Source organism: Macaca thibetana, chromosome 9, assembly GCF_024542745.1.
Source record: "Macaca thibetana thibetana isolate TM-01 chromosome 9, ASM2454274v1, whole genome shotgun sequence".
Lineage (NCBI taxonomy): Eukaryota > Metazoa > Chordata > Mammalia > Primates > Cercopithecidae > Macaca > Macaca thibetana.
The window spans coordinates 50925568-50943729 of NC_065586.1; the positions used below are offsets into that span (position 1 = coordinate 50925568).

Consider the following 18162-nt stretch of genomic DNA (forward strand, 5'->3'; position numbering starts at 1 on the left):
TGAAACGGCACAAATCCAGAACACTGTCAGCACCAAATGATGGAGACCATGTGGAGCAACAGGAACTCTCATTCATTGTTGATGGGAATACAAAATGGGAGAGCCACTTTGGAATACAGTTTGGCAGTTTCTAAGAAAACTAAACATACCCTTCCCATATGACCCATCAACCATGCTTTTTGGTGTTTACACCAACAAGTTGAAAATGTATTTCTATACAAAAGCCTGCACAAAGATGCTTACAACAATTATATCCATAATTGTCAAAAGTTGGAAATGACTAAGATGTCCTTCAAAACGTGACAATGTAATATTATCCAGCTTTAGAAAGAAATGGGCTATCAAGCAATGAAAACACATGAGAAAATTACTAAGTGAAATAAGCCAGTACAAAAGGTATTATTCCAAATATATGACAGTCTAGAAAAGTTAAAACTATGACAATAGTAAAAAGACCAGCGGGGCTGGGCGCGGTGGCTCACATCTGTAATCCTAGCACTTTTGGGAGGCCGAGGCGGGTGGATCACGAGGTCAGGAGATCAAGACCATCCTGGCTAACATGGTGAGACCCTGTCTTTACTAAAAATACAAAAAATTAGCCGGGCGTGGTGGCGGGCGCCTGTAGTACCAGCTACTCGGGAGGCTGAGGCAGGAGAATGGCGTGAACCCTAGCGTCGCTTGCAGTCAGCCTAGATAGAGCCATTGCACTCCAGCCTGGAGGACAGAGCGAAACTCCGTCTCAAAAATAAAATAAAATAAAATAAAATAAAAAAAAATAAAATAAAATAAAATAAAAAATTTAAAAAATAAAAATAAAAAATACCAGTGGTTGGGGAAAGGGAAGGTCGACTAGAAAGAACACAAATGATTTTTAGGGCAGTAAACCTACTCTGTATGATAATATAACAATGGATACATATCATTATACATTTGTCTGAATCTATAAAAAGTATAGCATCAAGAATGAACCATAATGTAAACTGTGGACTTTGAATGCTAACGATGAGTCAATGTAGCTTTAGGTTTGTCAGTTGTAACAAATGTACCCTATTGTGGGAGATCTTGATTATGGAGGTAGCTGTGCATGTTTGAAGACAGAGGATACATAAGAAATCTCTGCTATTTGCTCTCAATTTTGCTATGAACTTAAAACTGTGAACATCAAGTCTATTAAAGAAATTGACACACACACATAAATAGAACTAGCATTGATTAATTGGTGGCACAACAATAAACTGACATTATTAAACTTACATATAGATTATGCCTACATTTCTGCTTCCAGCTGAATTTATACTTAGAGATGCCATATTCCTTGGGATGATGGCACTTTCAATGGAAGGAATTTTATCCATATGGATTCTATAATCATAAATTAAATCTAGTCTGGCATTGTGGCTCATGCCTGTAATCCCAGCACTTTGGGAGACTGAGGAGGGCAGATGACTTGAGGTCAGGAGTTAGAGAACAGTCTGGCCAACATGGTGAAACCTGTTTCTACTAAAACTACAAAAATTAGTTGAGTGTGGTGTCAGGCGCCTGTAATCCCAGCTACGTGGGAGGCTGAGGCAGGAGAATCTCTTGAACCCGGGAGGCGGAGGTTGCAATGAGCCAAGATTGTGCCACTGCACTCCAGCCTGGGCAATAATAGAGTGAGACTCCATCTCAAAAAATAAAAATAAAAAAGTTAAATCTGAGAATATTGTTTTCAAAGCAACAAACAAAATTTTACATATTCAATTAGAACAATCTGTGGGGGTGAATTATTGAGGTCAGTGAAAACAGTATATTCGCTAAATTTATAAAGCTATTAACTATTGCAAACAATCCTTTGTTAGTTGCCATTATCTATATGCATACCGGCCACTCCCTTGAGCCCTGAGTTGTTCCCCAACCCCTTCCCTCCGAAAAAATCTCTACCGCTGGAGTCAAATAGTCACCCACTGAGAATTCATTCCCCATAGGGTCTTATAGCTATGATTCAAATCTATCTTTTGCAAAACTCACTATTACCTTAGTCTTGTGGTTCATGTAGATGAAGTACACAACAATCTACTATTTTTTTCTGTGTCAGTAGCTACATTTCTTTAAATGAGTTCTAAAACAGAACTCTTAATATATAGATTGCATCTACAGTAAATTGTAACTCTATAAATTACCAGTGCCACTGGCAGTCCTCAGACACAATAGGAAGCATAACAGGATGGAGACTGGTCAATTTCTTTCAACACTAATTAACATTTGCATGGCAATTTTAGTTTGCTACAGCCATGGCTACACTGGGAATCTGGAGCTACCCCAGTCCCACCACCAACCACGCAGTGTTTCCTGCATTTGAGGGCATTCTGCTGAACAACTTATAAAGCCTCACTGAGCCTGCAATCACCACGGACTAGTGGGGCAAATTTCTCTTGGATAAGAGGCCCAGGGCCCATTTTATTCAAAATGATTACTGATGCTCACACCTCCATGCTATGAATCACTGCCGTCATTAGCGAATGAGGAGGGTACAAATTGTGTGCCCTTCTCAACAACATATCCTTACTGAAAAAATATGCCCATAATTTTCCATAATTTGTGGCCCATGACTCAGCTATCTACTCCTCTTCCACCAGTTAAACACTGCATTTGGCTCAGTGAAATTGCTCATCCACATCCAGCAACACACACTCTGCATTCTCAATCTCTTCTTTGACTCTTTCTTTTTTTTCTCCTTTTTTTTTTTTTTTTTTTTTTTGAGACGGAGTCTCGCTCTGTCGCCCAGGCTGGAGTACAGTGGCGCGATCTCCGCTCACTGCAAGCTCTGGCTCCCGGGTTCGCGCCATTCTCCTGCCTCAGCCTCCCGAGTAGCTGGGACTACAGGCGCCGCCACCTCGCCCGGCTAATTTTTTTCTATTTTAAGCAGAGACGGGGTTTCACCGTGTTAGCCAGGATGGTCTCGATCTCCTGACCTCGTGATCCGCCCGTCTCGGCCTCCCAAAGTGCTGGGATTACAGGCTTGAGCCACCGCGCCCGGCTTTTTTTCTCCTATTTTAACTAAAACCTGAATCTTTCCTGAAAAGTCTCATTTTCCTCTACCTGTCTCAAGAGCTGTTTTTATTTTCTCACTTTCAGCATTGGGAATCTGTCCTCCTGGCTTCTAATGTACATTTTCTCTTGTCTATTATGAAAAAATCCTGTTCCTTCAATGTTTATGCCATTCACACAGTGGCAGAGATTTCTAAAAATGCATTTCCTCTGTTCTCTCAGGGCTCCATTTCCCAGACTGTTTTACAGTAAAATGAGGTCATGTGATTTAGCTCTAGCTAATAGAATATTAATCAAAAAGTGATATGAGTTCTTGTAGATCAGTCTTTTAAGAATTGGGTATGCATTGGCTCTGTTCTGTTTCCCAATCTGCTTGCTAGATGCAGATAACAAAGAAACCTGTATAATAATGAAACCATAAGATGGAAGAAGCCTGGATCTCAAATTCACTACTTGGATAAAGCTAGTCATTTGCTACCTTAAACAGGAAATACATCTACCTTGGACAAGAAAAAGTAGTATCAGGAAACTGCTACTGTCTTTGAGCCATTATAATAACGTGGGCTCTATTTTTTGATGTAGCTGGCATTACCCTTAACTATACTCTTCCTTGTCATCTACTAAATTCCAGTATAGTTTATCTTATTAATGGGAAACTTTGGCATAAAACATTTTTTTCCTCTCTATCCCAACCCCAGCATTATCATGAGTAACTGGAATATCCATTAGACAACTTATCCGAAACTATGTCCTCTCAGGTCCTTGACCTCTAGTATCAAATTATTCCCCCCTCAACCTCAGTTTGGTTATTTACACTCATAGGAATGCTTTGAATATTGTCATCTCCTGTAACTCTTCCATCTTCAAAATCAAAATCAACCAATCTGCCATATGACTATAATCTCTCCATCACACCAGCTTGTTCAAGTGCTCTCATGATGACTATTAATTGATTTTATTGAGACGATCATCCTTCTTTCACTTCCTTCCACAACTATCTCACATTCCATTGTGCTTCAGTTGAATAACATCCTAAATTTCATTGGTTTTCTGAGTTTTCATCACATCTATCCAACAAAGCCACAAGCCTGTAGGAATTGAGCTGTCTGCCTTTTCTATGGTGTAATAACCAGAGAATGGAGCAATAATTTGTAATACCATAACAACTGCGAATGCCAATTCCAGCATAAAGATGTCTCACAAATTTCTAATTAACTCTCAATACTTCCAACAATACAACCACCAACTTAACATCTATCTCTCAAATATGTCAAAATCATCCCAAATCAACACTTTTATAAGTATCTGCTGAATGAATGGGTGAATGGATAAATTAATACAAGTAAGTATATAATTATTATCACCATAAACATTCATGTATAAAGCAAGTATTCATATCTACATCATATAAGAGAAAAAATCTGAATTTAACAGAATCCAAGGAAGCCGATGAACTTTGATTCAAATTTAGATCTTCTCAGTTTCCCTAAATCTAAATCCTGAGTGTCTTTCCATCCATACACTACGATGCATATTGAACCTTATGAAATGTTCTTTCTTCATTTAATGTACAACCATAGACTCAAAATGAGAATTAGGTCTAATTTTGAATGCAATTGTCTTTGACTATAAAAATAATGCCCATGGAAGGCCTTATAATGCTTTAAAACCTGCACCATTCACTGCAAATACTTTAAAGGAAACATTTTAATTTTGTGAATAAAAATATTTAATAGCCCACACTCCAAATTAAAATTGACACCAAAATGTATCCAAAGGAATCATCTCACAAAAGGAAGGGGATTTAGAAAAAAAATTAAAAATTGACATATAAAAATCATTGTTTTTTATCCTTTATTGAGTGTTTGCCATGTTGCAGACATTATGCTAAGCAATTTATATGTGCAGGAAAATAGAACCTCTTATTATCCCGATTTTACAGATATGAAAATTGAGAATTAGAGGAAATAATCAAAGCCAGGAGCCAAATACAACTTCTGTATTATTCCAGACACTGCATTTAACATTAAATTGCCTTTCCAATAAGTAGTTAATTATTTCATTTTGAGCCATTACTTAGTGAAAACTCGACAAGAGTATTTTTTTTCCTACTAATAGCGTCTGATAATGAGACATTTCAATTATAATCAGATGGAGGAGGAAAGCACTATGTACATTATACAGCTTAGCATTTCCAGGATATTAAACGAGCAAATTGTTTAGTCTTACCCATGAATTCAATCCCCAAGTGGTCTGCTACACCAAAGTCAGCATGGAAGGAAGGGGAAGAGAAAAAGAGAAAAAGGTTAGAAAAACTCTATACATGAAAATCAGTGCTTATAACACTAACCCTCCAAGGCAAGGAATGTGCCCCAATTTTAACCCCTATGTTTGCTTAGAAAAGATACATTACAGATCACCAAGAGTAGAGTTGCTCTGAACACTGCTGGGTATTTCCTCAAAGCCTCTGAGCTATAGCTTAGATTTTAGATGAACTAATATTGCATAAATTATGAACAATGTTAAGTATACATTTAGCGAAGAAAGAAAAGAAAAATTGTTATATACCATGAACATCTGGCACTAATATTCTTTTCAGAACCCATAATATTTTATGTGGAATAACTATTTGTTCATCATGAATTTATTTGAACCTCCATAATAAAAATAAAAGTGAATAAGCAAGGAACTTCTGCATGACAGGCCCTAATCAGGTGTACTTTACCTCCACAAAACAGCAATGATATTGGACTTTTTTCTCTCTCTCTTTCACTTTTTAGAGGAGAAAACTGTGCTTCAGTGAGATTAAAACTCTTACATAGGTTACAAAGTCTGAGACAGTTCCAGGGCACAAATTTTGTTGATCTGACCGTTAAGCCCCATGACTATTTGAATTAACAGCCCATCCTACCAAACACAAATGGCAGCTGTGTCCATGTCTGTTCTACATGCATATAGAATGCAGACCATCTTGACCAGCTAACATCTGCCTGATCAGCAGAGCAATGAACTGTACTGGGCTGGGCCCCAGCATTCAACCTCAGATGTTCCTCTATTTAAATGGTTCTGTTTTAATCATTCAGTTATTCACTCGTTCACTTTTACAATTCATTGCATTCATTAATAATTTTTTTCTGTTGCCATAATATTTGTCTGAAGCGAGAATAAGGGAAAAATCTATGGCTGCCATTGTAATTGTTTCCAAGACTAATTGCTGAGCTTCCTTTTATGAATTATTTATTTAGCAAATAAGCTTTTCCTTTTAGAAAATATGCATCTAGTTACCTTGATTTCAAAGCCTTTTGTGTTTGTAAATAGGTCATTTAAAAAGTTTATTTAGAAAAAAATATATACACGGCATAAAATTTATCATTAAAACCATGTTTAAACTCAATGTAATTAATTATTAGGTTGGTGCAAAAGTAATTGCGGTTTTTGCCATTACTTTTGTTAACCTGATATACTGACAATGTTGTACAACCCCCACCACTTTTTTTCCCAAATTCTTCCATCATCCCAATCAGAAACTCTTTGACCCCTAATCCATAATTCCTCATTCATCCCTCCTCCCAGCCCTTGGTAATTTCTAATCTACTTTCTATCCCTATCAATTTGCCTTATGAACTGTTCACATTTACTTATATAAAGAAAGATGGTGACAATGTTTCTAAAAAGTAGGTGCATTCATTTTTTTCCCCGGCATTTCTTGACTGCTTACTCTGTGGTCATCATACACATGGTGATAGATATCAGGCACACTTTCATGTAAAGAAAGGATTCTTGTTCTCAAGTAGCTCAGAAATGAATGAAAGACCATGGAGAAAAAGCTATGGTCATGCTTTGTCATAAGTGCTATAATGGAAAAGCAGAAAATGTGCACTGGATGAAGAGGCCATGGACCCATAAACTTGCTGCTAGGAGGGAGAGAATGTGAAATACAAAGAATAAAATTTGTACAACCCCATCAAAGAGTGGGCGAAGGTTATGAATAGACACTTCTCAAAAGAAGACATTTATGTGGCAAAAAACATATGAGAAGAAGCTCATCATCACTGGTCATTAGAGAAATGCAAATCAAAACCGCAATGAGATACCATCTCATGCCATTTAGGATGGTGATCATTAAAAAGTCAAGAAACAACAGATGCTGGAGAGAATGTGGAGAAATAGGAACACTTTTACACTGTTGTTGGGAATGTAATTAGTTCAACCATTGTAGAAGGCAGTGTGGCGATTCCTCAGGGATCTAGAACCAGAAATACCATTTGACTCAGCAATCTCATTATTGGGTATATACCCAAAGGAATATAAATCATTCTGCTATAAAGATACATGCACAGGTATGTTAATTTCAGCACTATTTACAATAGCAAAGACTTGGAATCAACCCAAATGCCAATCAATGATAGACTGGATAAAGAAAATGTGGCCCATATACACCATAGAATATTATGCAGTCATAAAAAAGAATGAGTTCATATCCTTTGTAGGGACATGGATGAAACTGGAATCCATCATTCTCAGCAAACTAACACAGGAACAGAAAACTGAACACCACATGTTCTCACTCATAAGTGGGAGTTGAACAATGAAAACACATGAACACAGGGAGGGGAACATCACAAACTGGGGCCTTCTGGGGGGTAAGGGGCAAAGGGAGGGAGAGCATTAGGACAAATACATAATGCATGTGGGGCTTAAAACCTACATGACAGGTTGATAGGTGCACCAAACCACAATTGCACATGTATACCTATGTAACAAACCTGCACGTTCTGCACATGTATCCCAGAACTTAAAGTAAAATAAAATAAAATAAAAAAGAATGGAGTCTGTAGAAAAGTTGGCAAGACTATTGTCAGTACTTGTTCAGGTCATTGACTTCTCTGCACGAAAGGTTTTGAGAGCGAATCCCAAGTAAGAGTAGACAAAGAACCTCACAGGGTGGAGTACACCCCTGAGAGGAAGCTTCCAAAGCAAGAATCAGACAGGTACACTCGCTGTTCAGAAATATCCTATCTTCTGCAGCGTCTGCTGCTGATACCCAGGCAAACAGGGTCTGGAGTGGACCTCAAGCAATCTCCAACAGACCTATAGCTGAGGGTCCTGACTGTTAGAAGGAAAACTATCAAACAGGAAGGACACCTACACCAAAACCCCATCAGTACATCACCATCATCAAAGACCAGAGGCAGATAAAACCACAAAGATGGGGAAAAAGCAGGGCAGAAAAGCTGGAAATTCAAAAAATAAGAGCGCATCTCCCCCGGCAAAGGAGTGCAGCTCATCGCCAGCAACGGATCAAAGCTGGATGGAGAATGACTTTGACGAGATGAGAGAAGAAGGCTTCAGTCCATCAAATTTCTCAGAGCTAAAGGAGGAATTACGTACCCAGCGCAAAGAAATTAAAAATCTTGAAAAAAAAGTGGAAGAATTGATGGCTAGAGTAATTAATGCAGAGAAGGACATAAACGAAATGAAAGAGATGAAAACCATGACACGAGAAATACGTGACAAAGGCACAAGCTTCAGTAACCGACTCGATCAACTGGAAGAAAGAGTATCTGCGATTGAGGATCAAATGAATGAAATGAAGCGAGAAGAGAAACCAAAAGAAAAAAGAAGAAAAAGAAATGAACAAAGCCTGCAAGAAGTATGGGATTATGTAAAAAGACCAAATCTACGTCTGATTGGGGTGCCTGAAAGTGAGGGGGAAAATGGAACCAAGTTGGAAAACACTCTTCAGGATATCATCCAGGAGAACTTCCCCAACCTAGTAGGGCAGGCCAACATTCAAATCCAGGAAATACAGAGAACGCCACAAAGATACTCCTCGAGAAGAGCAACTCCAAGACACATAATTGCCAGATTCACCAAAGTTGAAATGAAGGAAAAAATCTTAAGGGCAGCCAGAGAGAAAGGTCGGGTTACCCACAAAGAGAAGCCCATCAGACTAACAGCAGATCTCTCGGCAGAAACTCTCCAAGCCAGAAGAGAGTGGGGGCCAATATTCAACATTCTTAAAGAAAAGAATTTTCAACCCAGAATTTCATATCCAGCCAAACTAAGTTTCATAAGTGAAGGAGAAATAAAATCCTTTACAGATAAGCAAATGCTTAGAGATTTTGTCACCACTAGGCCTCCCTTACAAGAGACCCTGAAGGAAGCACTAAACATGGAAAGGAACAACCGGTACCAGACATTGCAAAAACATGCCAAAATGTAAAGACCATCGAGGCTAGGAAGAAACTGCATCAACTAACGAGCAAAATAACCAGTTAATATCATAATGGCAGGATCAAGTTCACACATAACAATCTTAACCTTAAATGTAAATGGACTAAATGCTCCAATTAAAAGACACAGACTGGCAAACTGGATAAAGAGTCAAGACCCATCAGTCTGCTGTATTCAGGAGACCCATCTCACACGCAGAGACATACATAGGCTCAAAATAAAGGAATGGAGGAAGATTTACCAAGCAAATGGAGAACAAAAAAAAAGCGGGGGTTGCAATACTAGTCTCTGATAAAACAGACTTTAAACCATCAAAGATCAAAAGAGACAAAGAAGGCCATTACATAATGGTAAAGGGATCAATTCAACAGGAAGAGCTAACTATCCTAAATATATATGCACCCAATACAGGAGCACCCAGATTCATAAAGCAAGTCCTTAGAGACTTACAAAGAGACTTAGACTCCCATACAATAATAATGGGAGACTTCAACACTCCACTGTCAACATTAGACAGATCAACGAGACAGAAAGTTAACAAGGATATCCAGGAATTGAACTCATCTCTGCAGCAAGCAGACCTAATAGACATCTATAGAACTCTCCACCCCAAATCAACAGAATATACATTCTTCTCAGCACCACATCGTACTTACTCCAAAATCGACCACGTAATTGGAAGTAAAACACTCCTCAGCAAATGTACAAGAACAGAAATTATAACAAACTGTCTCTCAGACCACAGTGCAATCAAACTAGAACTCAGGACTAAGAAACTCAATCAAAACCGCTCAACTACATGGAAACTGAACAACCTGCTCCTGAATGACTACTGGGTACATAACGAAATGAAGGCAGAACTAAAGATGTTCTTTGAAACCAATGAGAACAGTGATACAACATACCAGAATCTCTGGGACACATTTAAAGCAGTGTGTAGAGGGAAATTTATAGCACTAAATGCCCACAAGAGAAAGCAGGAAAGATCTAAAATTGACACTCTAACATCACAATTAAAAGAACTAGAGAAGCAAGAGCAAACACATTCGAAAGCTAGCAGAAGGCTAGAAATAACTAAGATCAGAGCAGAACTGAAGGAGATAGAGACACAAAAAACTCTCCAAAAAATCAATGAATCCAGGAGTTGGTTTTTTGAAAAGATCAACAAAATTGACAGACCACTAGCAAGACTAATAAAGAAGAATAGAGAGAAGAATCAAATCGACGCAATTAAAAATGATAAAGGGGATATCACCACCGACCCCACAGAAATACAAACTACCATCAGAGAATACTATAAACACCTCTACGCAAATAAACTGGAAAATCTAGAAGAAATGGATAATTTCCTGGACACTTCCACTCTTCCAAGACTAAACCAGGAAGAAGTTGAATCCCTGAATAGACCAATAGCAGGCTCTGAAATTGAGGCAATAATTAATAGCCTACCAACCAAAAAAAGTCCAGGACCAGATGGATTCACAGCTGAATTCTACCAGAGGTACAAGGAGGAGTTGGTACCATTCCTTCTGAAACTATTCCAATCAATAGAAAAAGAGGGAATCCTCCCTAACTCATTTTATGAGGCCAACATCATCCTGATACCAAAGCCTGGCAGAGACACAACAAAAAAAGAGAATTTTAGACCAATATCCCTGATGAACATCGATGCAAAAATCCTCAATAAAATACTGGCAAACCGGATTCAGCAACACATCAAAAAGCTTATCCACCATGATCAAGTGGGCTTCATCCCTGGGATGCAAGGCTGGTTCAACATTCGCAAATCAATAAACAGAATCCAGCATATAAACAGAACCAAAGACAAGAACCACATGATTATCTCAATAGATGCAGAAAAGGCTTTTGACAAAATTCAACAGCCCTTCATGCTAAAAACGCTCAATAAATTCGGTATTGATGGAACGTACCTCAAAATAATAAGAGCTATTTATGACAAACCCACAGCCAATATCATACTGAATGGGCAAAAACTGGAAAAATTCCCTTTGAAAACTGGCACAAGACAGGGATGCCCTCTCTCACCACTCCTATTCAACATAGTGTTGGAAGTTCTGGCTAGGGCAATTAGGCAAGAGAAAGAAATCAAGGGTATTCAGTTAGGAAAAGAAGAAGTCAAACTGTCCCTGTTTGCAGATGACATGATTGTATATTTAGAAAACCCCATTGTCTCAGCCCAAAATCTCCTTAAGCTGATAAGCAACTTCAGCAAAGTCTCAGGATACAAAATTAATGTGCAAAAATCACAAGCATTCTTATACACCAGTAACAGACAAACAGAGAGCCAAATCAGGAATGAACTTCCATTCACAATTGCTTCAAAGAGAATAAAAATCCTAGGAATCCAACTGACAAGGGATGTAAAGGACCTCTTCAAGGAGAACTACAAACCACTGCTCAGTGAAATAAAAGAGGACACAAACAAATGGAAGAACATACCATGCTCATGGATAGGAAGAATCAATATCGTGAAAATGGCCATACTGCCCAAGGTAATTTGTAGATTCAATGCCATCCCCATCAAGCTACCAATGAGTTTCTTCACAGAATTGGAAAAAACTGCTTTAAAGTTCATATGGAACCAAAAAAGAGCCCGCATCTCCAAGACAATCCTAAGTCAAAAGAACAAAGCTGGAGGCATCAGGCTACCTGACTTCAAACTATACTACAAGGCTACAGTAACCAAAACAGCATGGTACTGGTACCAAAACAGAGATATAGACCAATGGAACAGAACAGAGTCCTCAGAAATAATACCACACATCTACAGCCATCTGATCTTTGACAAACCTGAGAGAAACAAGAAATGGGGAAAGGATTCCCTATTTAATAAATGATGCTGGGAAAATTGGCTAGCCATAAGTAGAAAGCTGAAACTGGATCCTTTCCTTACTCCTTATACGAAAATTAATTCAAGATGGATTAGAGACTTAAATGTTAGACCTAATACCATAAAAATCCTAGAGGAAAACCTAGGTAGTACCATTCAGGACATAGGCACGGGCAAAGACTTCATGTCTAAAACACCAAAAGCAACGGCAACAAAAGCCAAAATTGACAAATGGGATCTCATTAAACTAAAGATCTTCTGCACAGCAAAAGAAACTACCATCAGAGTGAACAGGCAACCTACAGAATGGGAGAAAATTTTTGCAATCCACTCATCTGACAAAGGGCTAATATCCAGAACCTACAAAGAACTCAACCAAATTTACAAGAAAAAAACAAACAACCCCATCAAAAAGTGGGCAAAGGATATGAACAGACATTTCTCAAAAGAAGACATTCATACAGCCAACAGACACATGAAAAAATGCTCATCATCACTGGCCATCAGAGAAATGCAAATCAAAACCACAATGAGATACCATCTCACACCAGTTAGAATGGCAATCATTAAAAAGTCAGGAAACAACAGATGCTGGAGAGGATGTGGAGAAATAGGAACACTTTTACACTGTTGGTGGGATTGTAAACTAGTTCAACCATTATGGAAAACAGTATGGCGATTCCTCTAAGGATCTAGAACTAGATGTACCATATGACCCAGCCATCCCATTACTGGGTATATACCCAAAGGATTATAAATTATGCTGCTATAAAGACACATGCACACGTATGTTTATTGCAGCACTATTCACAATAGCAAAGACTTGGAATCAACCCAAATGTCCATCAGTGACAGATTGGATTAAGAAAATGTGGCACATATACACCATGGAATACTATGCAGCCATCAAAAAGGATGAGTTTGTGTCCTTTGTAGGGACATGGATGCAGCTGGAAACCATCATTCTTAGCAAACTATCACAAGAACAGAAAACCAAACACCGCATGTTCTCACTCATAGGTGGGAACTGAACAATGAGATCACTTGGACTCAGGAAGGGGAACATCACACACCGGGGCCTATCATGGGGAGGGGGAAGGGGGTAGCGGGGAGGGATTGCATTGGGAGTTATACCTGATGTAAATGACGAGTTGATGGGTGCAGCACACCAACATGGCACAAGTATACATATGTAACAAACCTGCACGTTATGCACATGTACCCTACAACTTAAAGTATAATAATAATAAATAAATTTAAAAAAAAAAAGAGTAGACAAAGAAGTTTATATCAAAGTGAAAGTATTGCAAAATGAGGTGCAACAAACTTCTTTGTCTACTCTTACTTGGGATTCGCTCTCAAAATCTGAGAGGGAGAGTGGGCTGCTCAAAGAGAGAGATAGCCCCTAGTGTCTTGAAGGGAATTTCCTTTATGGAAACTGTACAGACATATTCATAAAATACTGGTGAGGTCAAGGATGTAAAGGTGGATCTGTGGTTAGTACATACACTCAGGATCTACATGCTCTAACACATATCGCATGTATCATTAGCATATAAAATCTCCCTCTAAGGGTGTGTTTTTTGATATTAAAATGAGAAAACTATTACTATAAGCTAAACCTTGAGTCTAGCTACCCGCGTGGGACACTGGAGGAGTCTCTCCCCGTCTCCCAATGCCCAGGAGGCAGAAATTTGTAGCTAATAGCTTCTTGTGCTTTTGGTGCTGATTGATTGGAGACTGGGGAAGTTACATCAGGAATAAGGGACTTTTGTTCTCTTTTCCAAGCCCATACTGAGTATCAGGAACTTGTAACCATCTGGCAGTCTGTTGGTATTCGGTAGGACCGCTTATTTTGCAAAAGCATTAGGTGCTGATGCATGACGGTTCAAGGGGAAAGAGACAGCTATAAAAGTGGCCCGTTGGGCTTTACACACAGGACAAGTTAGTATGGGTCCTAACCTTACTTATCCTGCCTCAAGACCATGTTTTCATTCTTATGCAAATAGGAAGCTTCATGACTGTAGTATCTAGGACACTGCAGAGAGACTAGAGTTGTGGCATTTAAAATAAGGATTACTTATCATTATACTAAAAATAGTATTTTTTAAAGGCTGGGAATAAAAGCTAAACTTTTTCATATAGAGAGAAGAGGAGGTAAACCAGGAGAGGCAAGTGTATAGAAATCAGGGAGCAGAGGACCTCAAATAGTGGACCACAGGCGTTCCATGTCATGAGTGGGCAGTTAGAAAGCCTTTAGATTCAGCCTGTTTGAACAAGAACTTTCCGGTGGAGCTGAGATGGCTCAGAATTGGCTGCCTGTCATCTGTTTTGCTGGCAGACGTAACCCAGATGTGCCCTTTCTTCCTTCTTCCATGACCTTCAGTGCTCTGCCTCTGGATGTGACAAGGGATATGGAGGATTGGGCTTTGTGAATCTGTAGATTGTGCTAGGAAATGAGTGGCATGTTGGATTAATAGAGGGCCAATCTGAATGCTTTGAAACCTCAGTACATTCATGACCAGTAGCAGAGACAGAAATCAGAATTTGGAAATTTTTCGAACACCAAATAGGATAAGTAGAAATCATCTTAAGGGAAAGAAAATCTGTCCTCTTTTAACATAACAGAAAAGTTATCCAATTATTACAGTTGTTAACTTTCAGAAATACTCTCAAGCAAGATGGCATTTATATTTTTGTATTTTAATGGGAAATTATTTATTTTTTTATAATAGCTTATTCATGGAAACCGACACCACTGAACATACAAATAAAAAGTTAACTCTAATGTAAATTACCTTTCTTTCTTTCTCTCTCACTTTCTTTCTCATGCGTATACACACACAGACACATACACACACATGCTTCCATTGTTTTATTAAAATGTTAAACACTGTGATCATTATTGCAGGGTTTAAGACAGGATTTGGTTCATATGGAAGAATCAATGAAAATCCATGAAGAACAGATGACAAAAAAGCAATTAATTTTGTCATCTGAGTCATACACAGATCATAAACCACATTATTACTCATAACCCTTCACTGGCTATTTCTCAAAGCAAACAGTGTGCCCAGGGATATTGATGCTCGCGGGAAAACATCAAGTGAGACAGGGGAAGATTAATTAATTAATAGTTTATTCGTTCACTCAGCAAACTATGTGTCAAGTACTGCACAGATATTAGAGTGGAAGAAGAGGCACATAGCTTAAGCAAAAACAGTTTGATTTTATCTATGACATACATATATTTGAACATATAACTTCCTTCCTTTTAACACTTCAAAACTTTTATTTGTAAAATTAGCATCTGTTTTGGAACACTCCCACCTTTGGCGTGTACAGTAGTGGGTAACATTTACTGAGCACCTACTGTATACCAGGAACTGCTTTAAATATTATCTCACAGCAATTTATAAGATTGTTGTAATGCTCATTTTACAGGTAAGAAACGGAAGCACAGAGAGGGGAACTTTCTCTAAACCAGCTTGCCCGTAAGTGCTGGGAACATGATGGAGCCTAGGCCAGCTTGGCTTTTAGCTACCAGTTATACTCAAAGTTTACTTATCCCTTTCCTATGAAGAAAAAGCTAATTTTTACAAAATTATCAGGTAATGAGATCTTCAGGGAGGAATTATTTAATCCACTTAAGAGAACAAGTTGTTTTCAAGTATCCTCAGGCAGAGTAGAAGCACCACTTACTTACTTTCTCACCCCTGGTTTATTGATGAAGTGCCAAATATAAGCTAGGTAGCGGGGCGGACAAAGAAAGACAACTGTTATCTGTCTCCAAGGAGTCCAACTGGGAAATCATTAATATTTCTTCATTGGTTACCAGGGAAATTTCTTCACAACGAGGCTGGCCTAGTTGAAGTTACTTGCTTGCACATACAGCAAGCAATATATAAAATGTTGAGTCTGAAAATATGCCCAACAGTGAACCAAATGATCTTACAACTGGCAACATACTTAATAAATGCCAGCAGCCCTGCTGCAGAGCTGAAACATTCTTCAGATTTGAGGACTAGGTACCTGCCTAGTGAGACAAAATGAGTGTTGTTGTTTTTTTTTAAAACACTAAAAATTCCTGGAAAACACTTGGAAATTTGAAGCCCACATTTTTTAATTAACAAAAATTATATAAATTTATGGTGCACAACCAGATATTTTTAAATACATATCCATTGTGGAATGGCTAAATCAGGTTAATTAACATGTGCACTCACATACTTGTCTTTATGTGGTGAGAACATTTAAAATGGACTCTGTTAGCAAGTACATTGTTATTAACTATAGTTGCCGCATTGTACAATATTTCTCTTGAATGTTTTCTTCTTATCTAACCACTAACTGAAGTTTAAGGCCTGGGTGTTTCTAAAGTATTCACAATTCTGTGTGACTCAACAATTCAAAACCTCTTGTTTATATGTTGACACAAAAGGGGCTGCCCCCAGGTGGGCAGGCTGCAACAAAGCAAGCGAAAACATTGTTGACTTGATTCCAATCTCAGTATGCCACCTTCAGCTTGTTACCTGGCCTATGAACAGGAACTCACTGCAATGCAGCCCTGGGACAAAGCAACCCAATGTGGGTTTCAGCATCAGCCCTGTGCTAAAAGTAACGGAGCGAGGTGATTCTGATCATACAAGAGTCCCAAATGTGATCATTTAAACCCTGGTCTATGGGATATGGAAAAGCATGTTCCAGGAAAATATTAATCTGTGTTTTAAAAAGTTAGACTACTGGCCGGGTGTGGTGGCTCACACCTGTGATCCCAGCACTTTGGGAGGCCGAGGCGGGTGGATCACGAGGTCAGGAGATCGAGACCATCCTGGCTAACACAGTGAAACCCCGTCTCTACTAAAAATACAAAAAATTAGCCGGGCGTGGTGGCGGGCGCCTGTAGTCCCAGCTACTCAGGAGGCTGAGGCAGGAGAATGGTTTGAACCCGGGAGGCGGAGCTTGCAGTGAGTGGAGATCCTGCCACTTCACTCCAGCCTGGGCGACAGAGGGAGACTCCATCTCAAAAAAAAAAAAAAAAAAAAAAAAAAGAAAAAACCAAAACAAACAAACAAAAAAATTAGGCTACTGCCTTGAAGTTAAATGGGCTTCTCTGCTGCAAGAATCCCCTAATACCCTCCTGGGTGTGTGGAGAGTCTACGGGCAGTAGGTCAGTGACAGCATTTCCAACTTGATGAAAGCAGTCACGTTCTGATGGAGTGCCCAGTGGAACTAGTGATATAAGGTACCTGCTCTGGGAAATACTTGCCATAGGAGTGTGGAGCAAACCACCTACTCAGTTACAAAACGTGTCAGTCATAAATGCTTTATCTTAATAACTGAACTGAAATCTGTCACTCTGTAGATTCCACCCACAGATCCCTGTCAAGTAACTTTTTCACTGGTGACACTCTAGGTAGAGGTAGTCCATTGCAACCGAGAAGAGTAAATAGGTTTGGTGAGGAAGGCAAGTTGGGTCTTGAACATTTGCTAACCATAACACCTGAGCTCATCATGCTCTAGTAGTTTCTAAAATCACTGTAAAGCAATGTAATTGTCTCAGGTATCAACAGTGGGTCTGTGTATTCTTCTTGCTCTGAGATGAGAGTATGGACAAGATGCTGAGATGTCCTATGTTGAGACAATGCCCTGCATGTCCCAGTTTATTACAGCAAAACAGGCAAGCTAGGAAAGGCTGGCGTAGACTTTAAGATTTCTGATTAGGAGGGGAGAAAGGAATGGGACTGGCTCTGGCTGTAGTTGCTGAGAGAAGCTGCAGGCTAGAAAACAAAACACGGGATCCACAGAATATATACATTTCAAAAAGTTAAAGGGTCAAAGGGCAGGGGAATAGGGTTCGACAAAGGCTTCCAGAGCATAGGGCTGTGTCAACAAGGGAAGTGACACTTGATGGTCACTAAGAGAATATGGCAGCAGGAAGGAATGTGGCAGCCAGATCTGAATGCCTTTGGCCTTAAGTGCCACAGTGGGAAAGGGGCACAGGGAACTGTCAAGAGTGTGAGCACACTTCTGGTGAGCGAGGCAGA

General features: G+C 39.1%; 1 protein-coding gene across 6 annotated transcripts in view; it reads right to left on the bottom strand.

Annotated features, from left to right (window-relative positions):
* NRG3 (neuregulin 3) overlaps positions 1 to 18162 on the bottom strand; it is a 1119166-nt gene that overhangs the window by 118688 nt on the left and 982316 nt on the right. For 4 of the 6 annotated variants that reach the window (XM_050803843.1, XM_050803841.1, XM_050803846.1 and 1 more), the window contains one exon: positions 5257 to 5283. In XM_050803843.1, coding sequence (XP_050659800.1) covers positions 5257 to 5283 — 27 coding nt within the window. The remainder of the gene's footprint in view (positions 1 to 5256; positions 5284 to 18162) is intronic. The other 2 variants (XM_050803844.1, XM_050803842.1) reach the window with 1 other exon arrangement.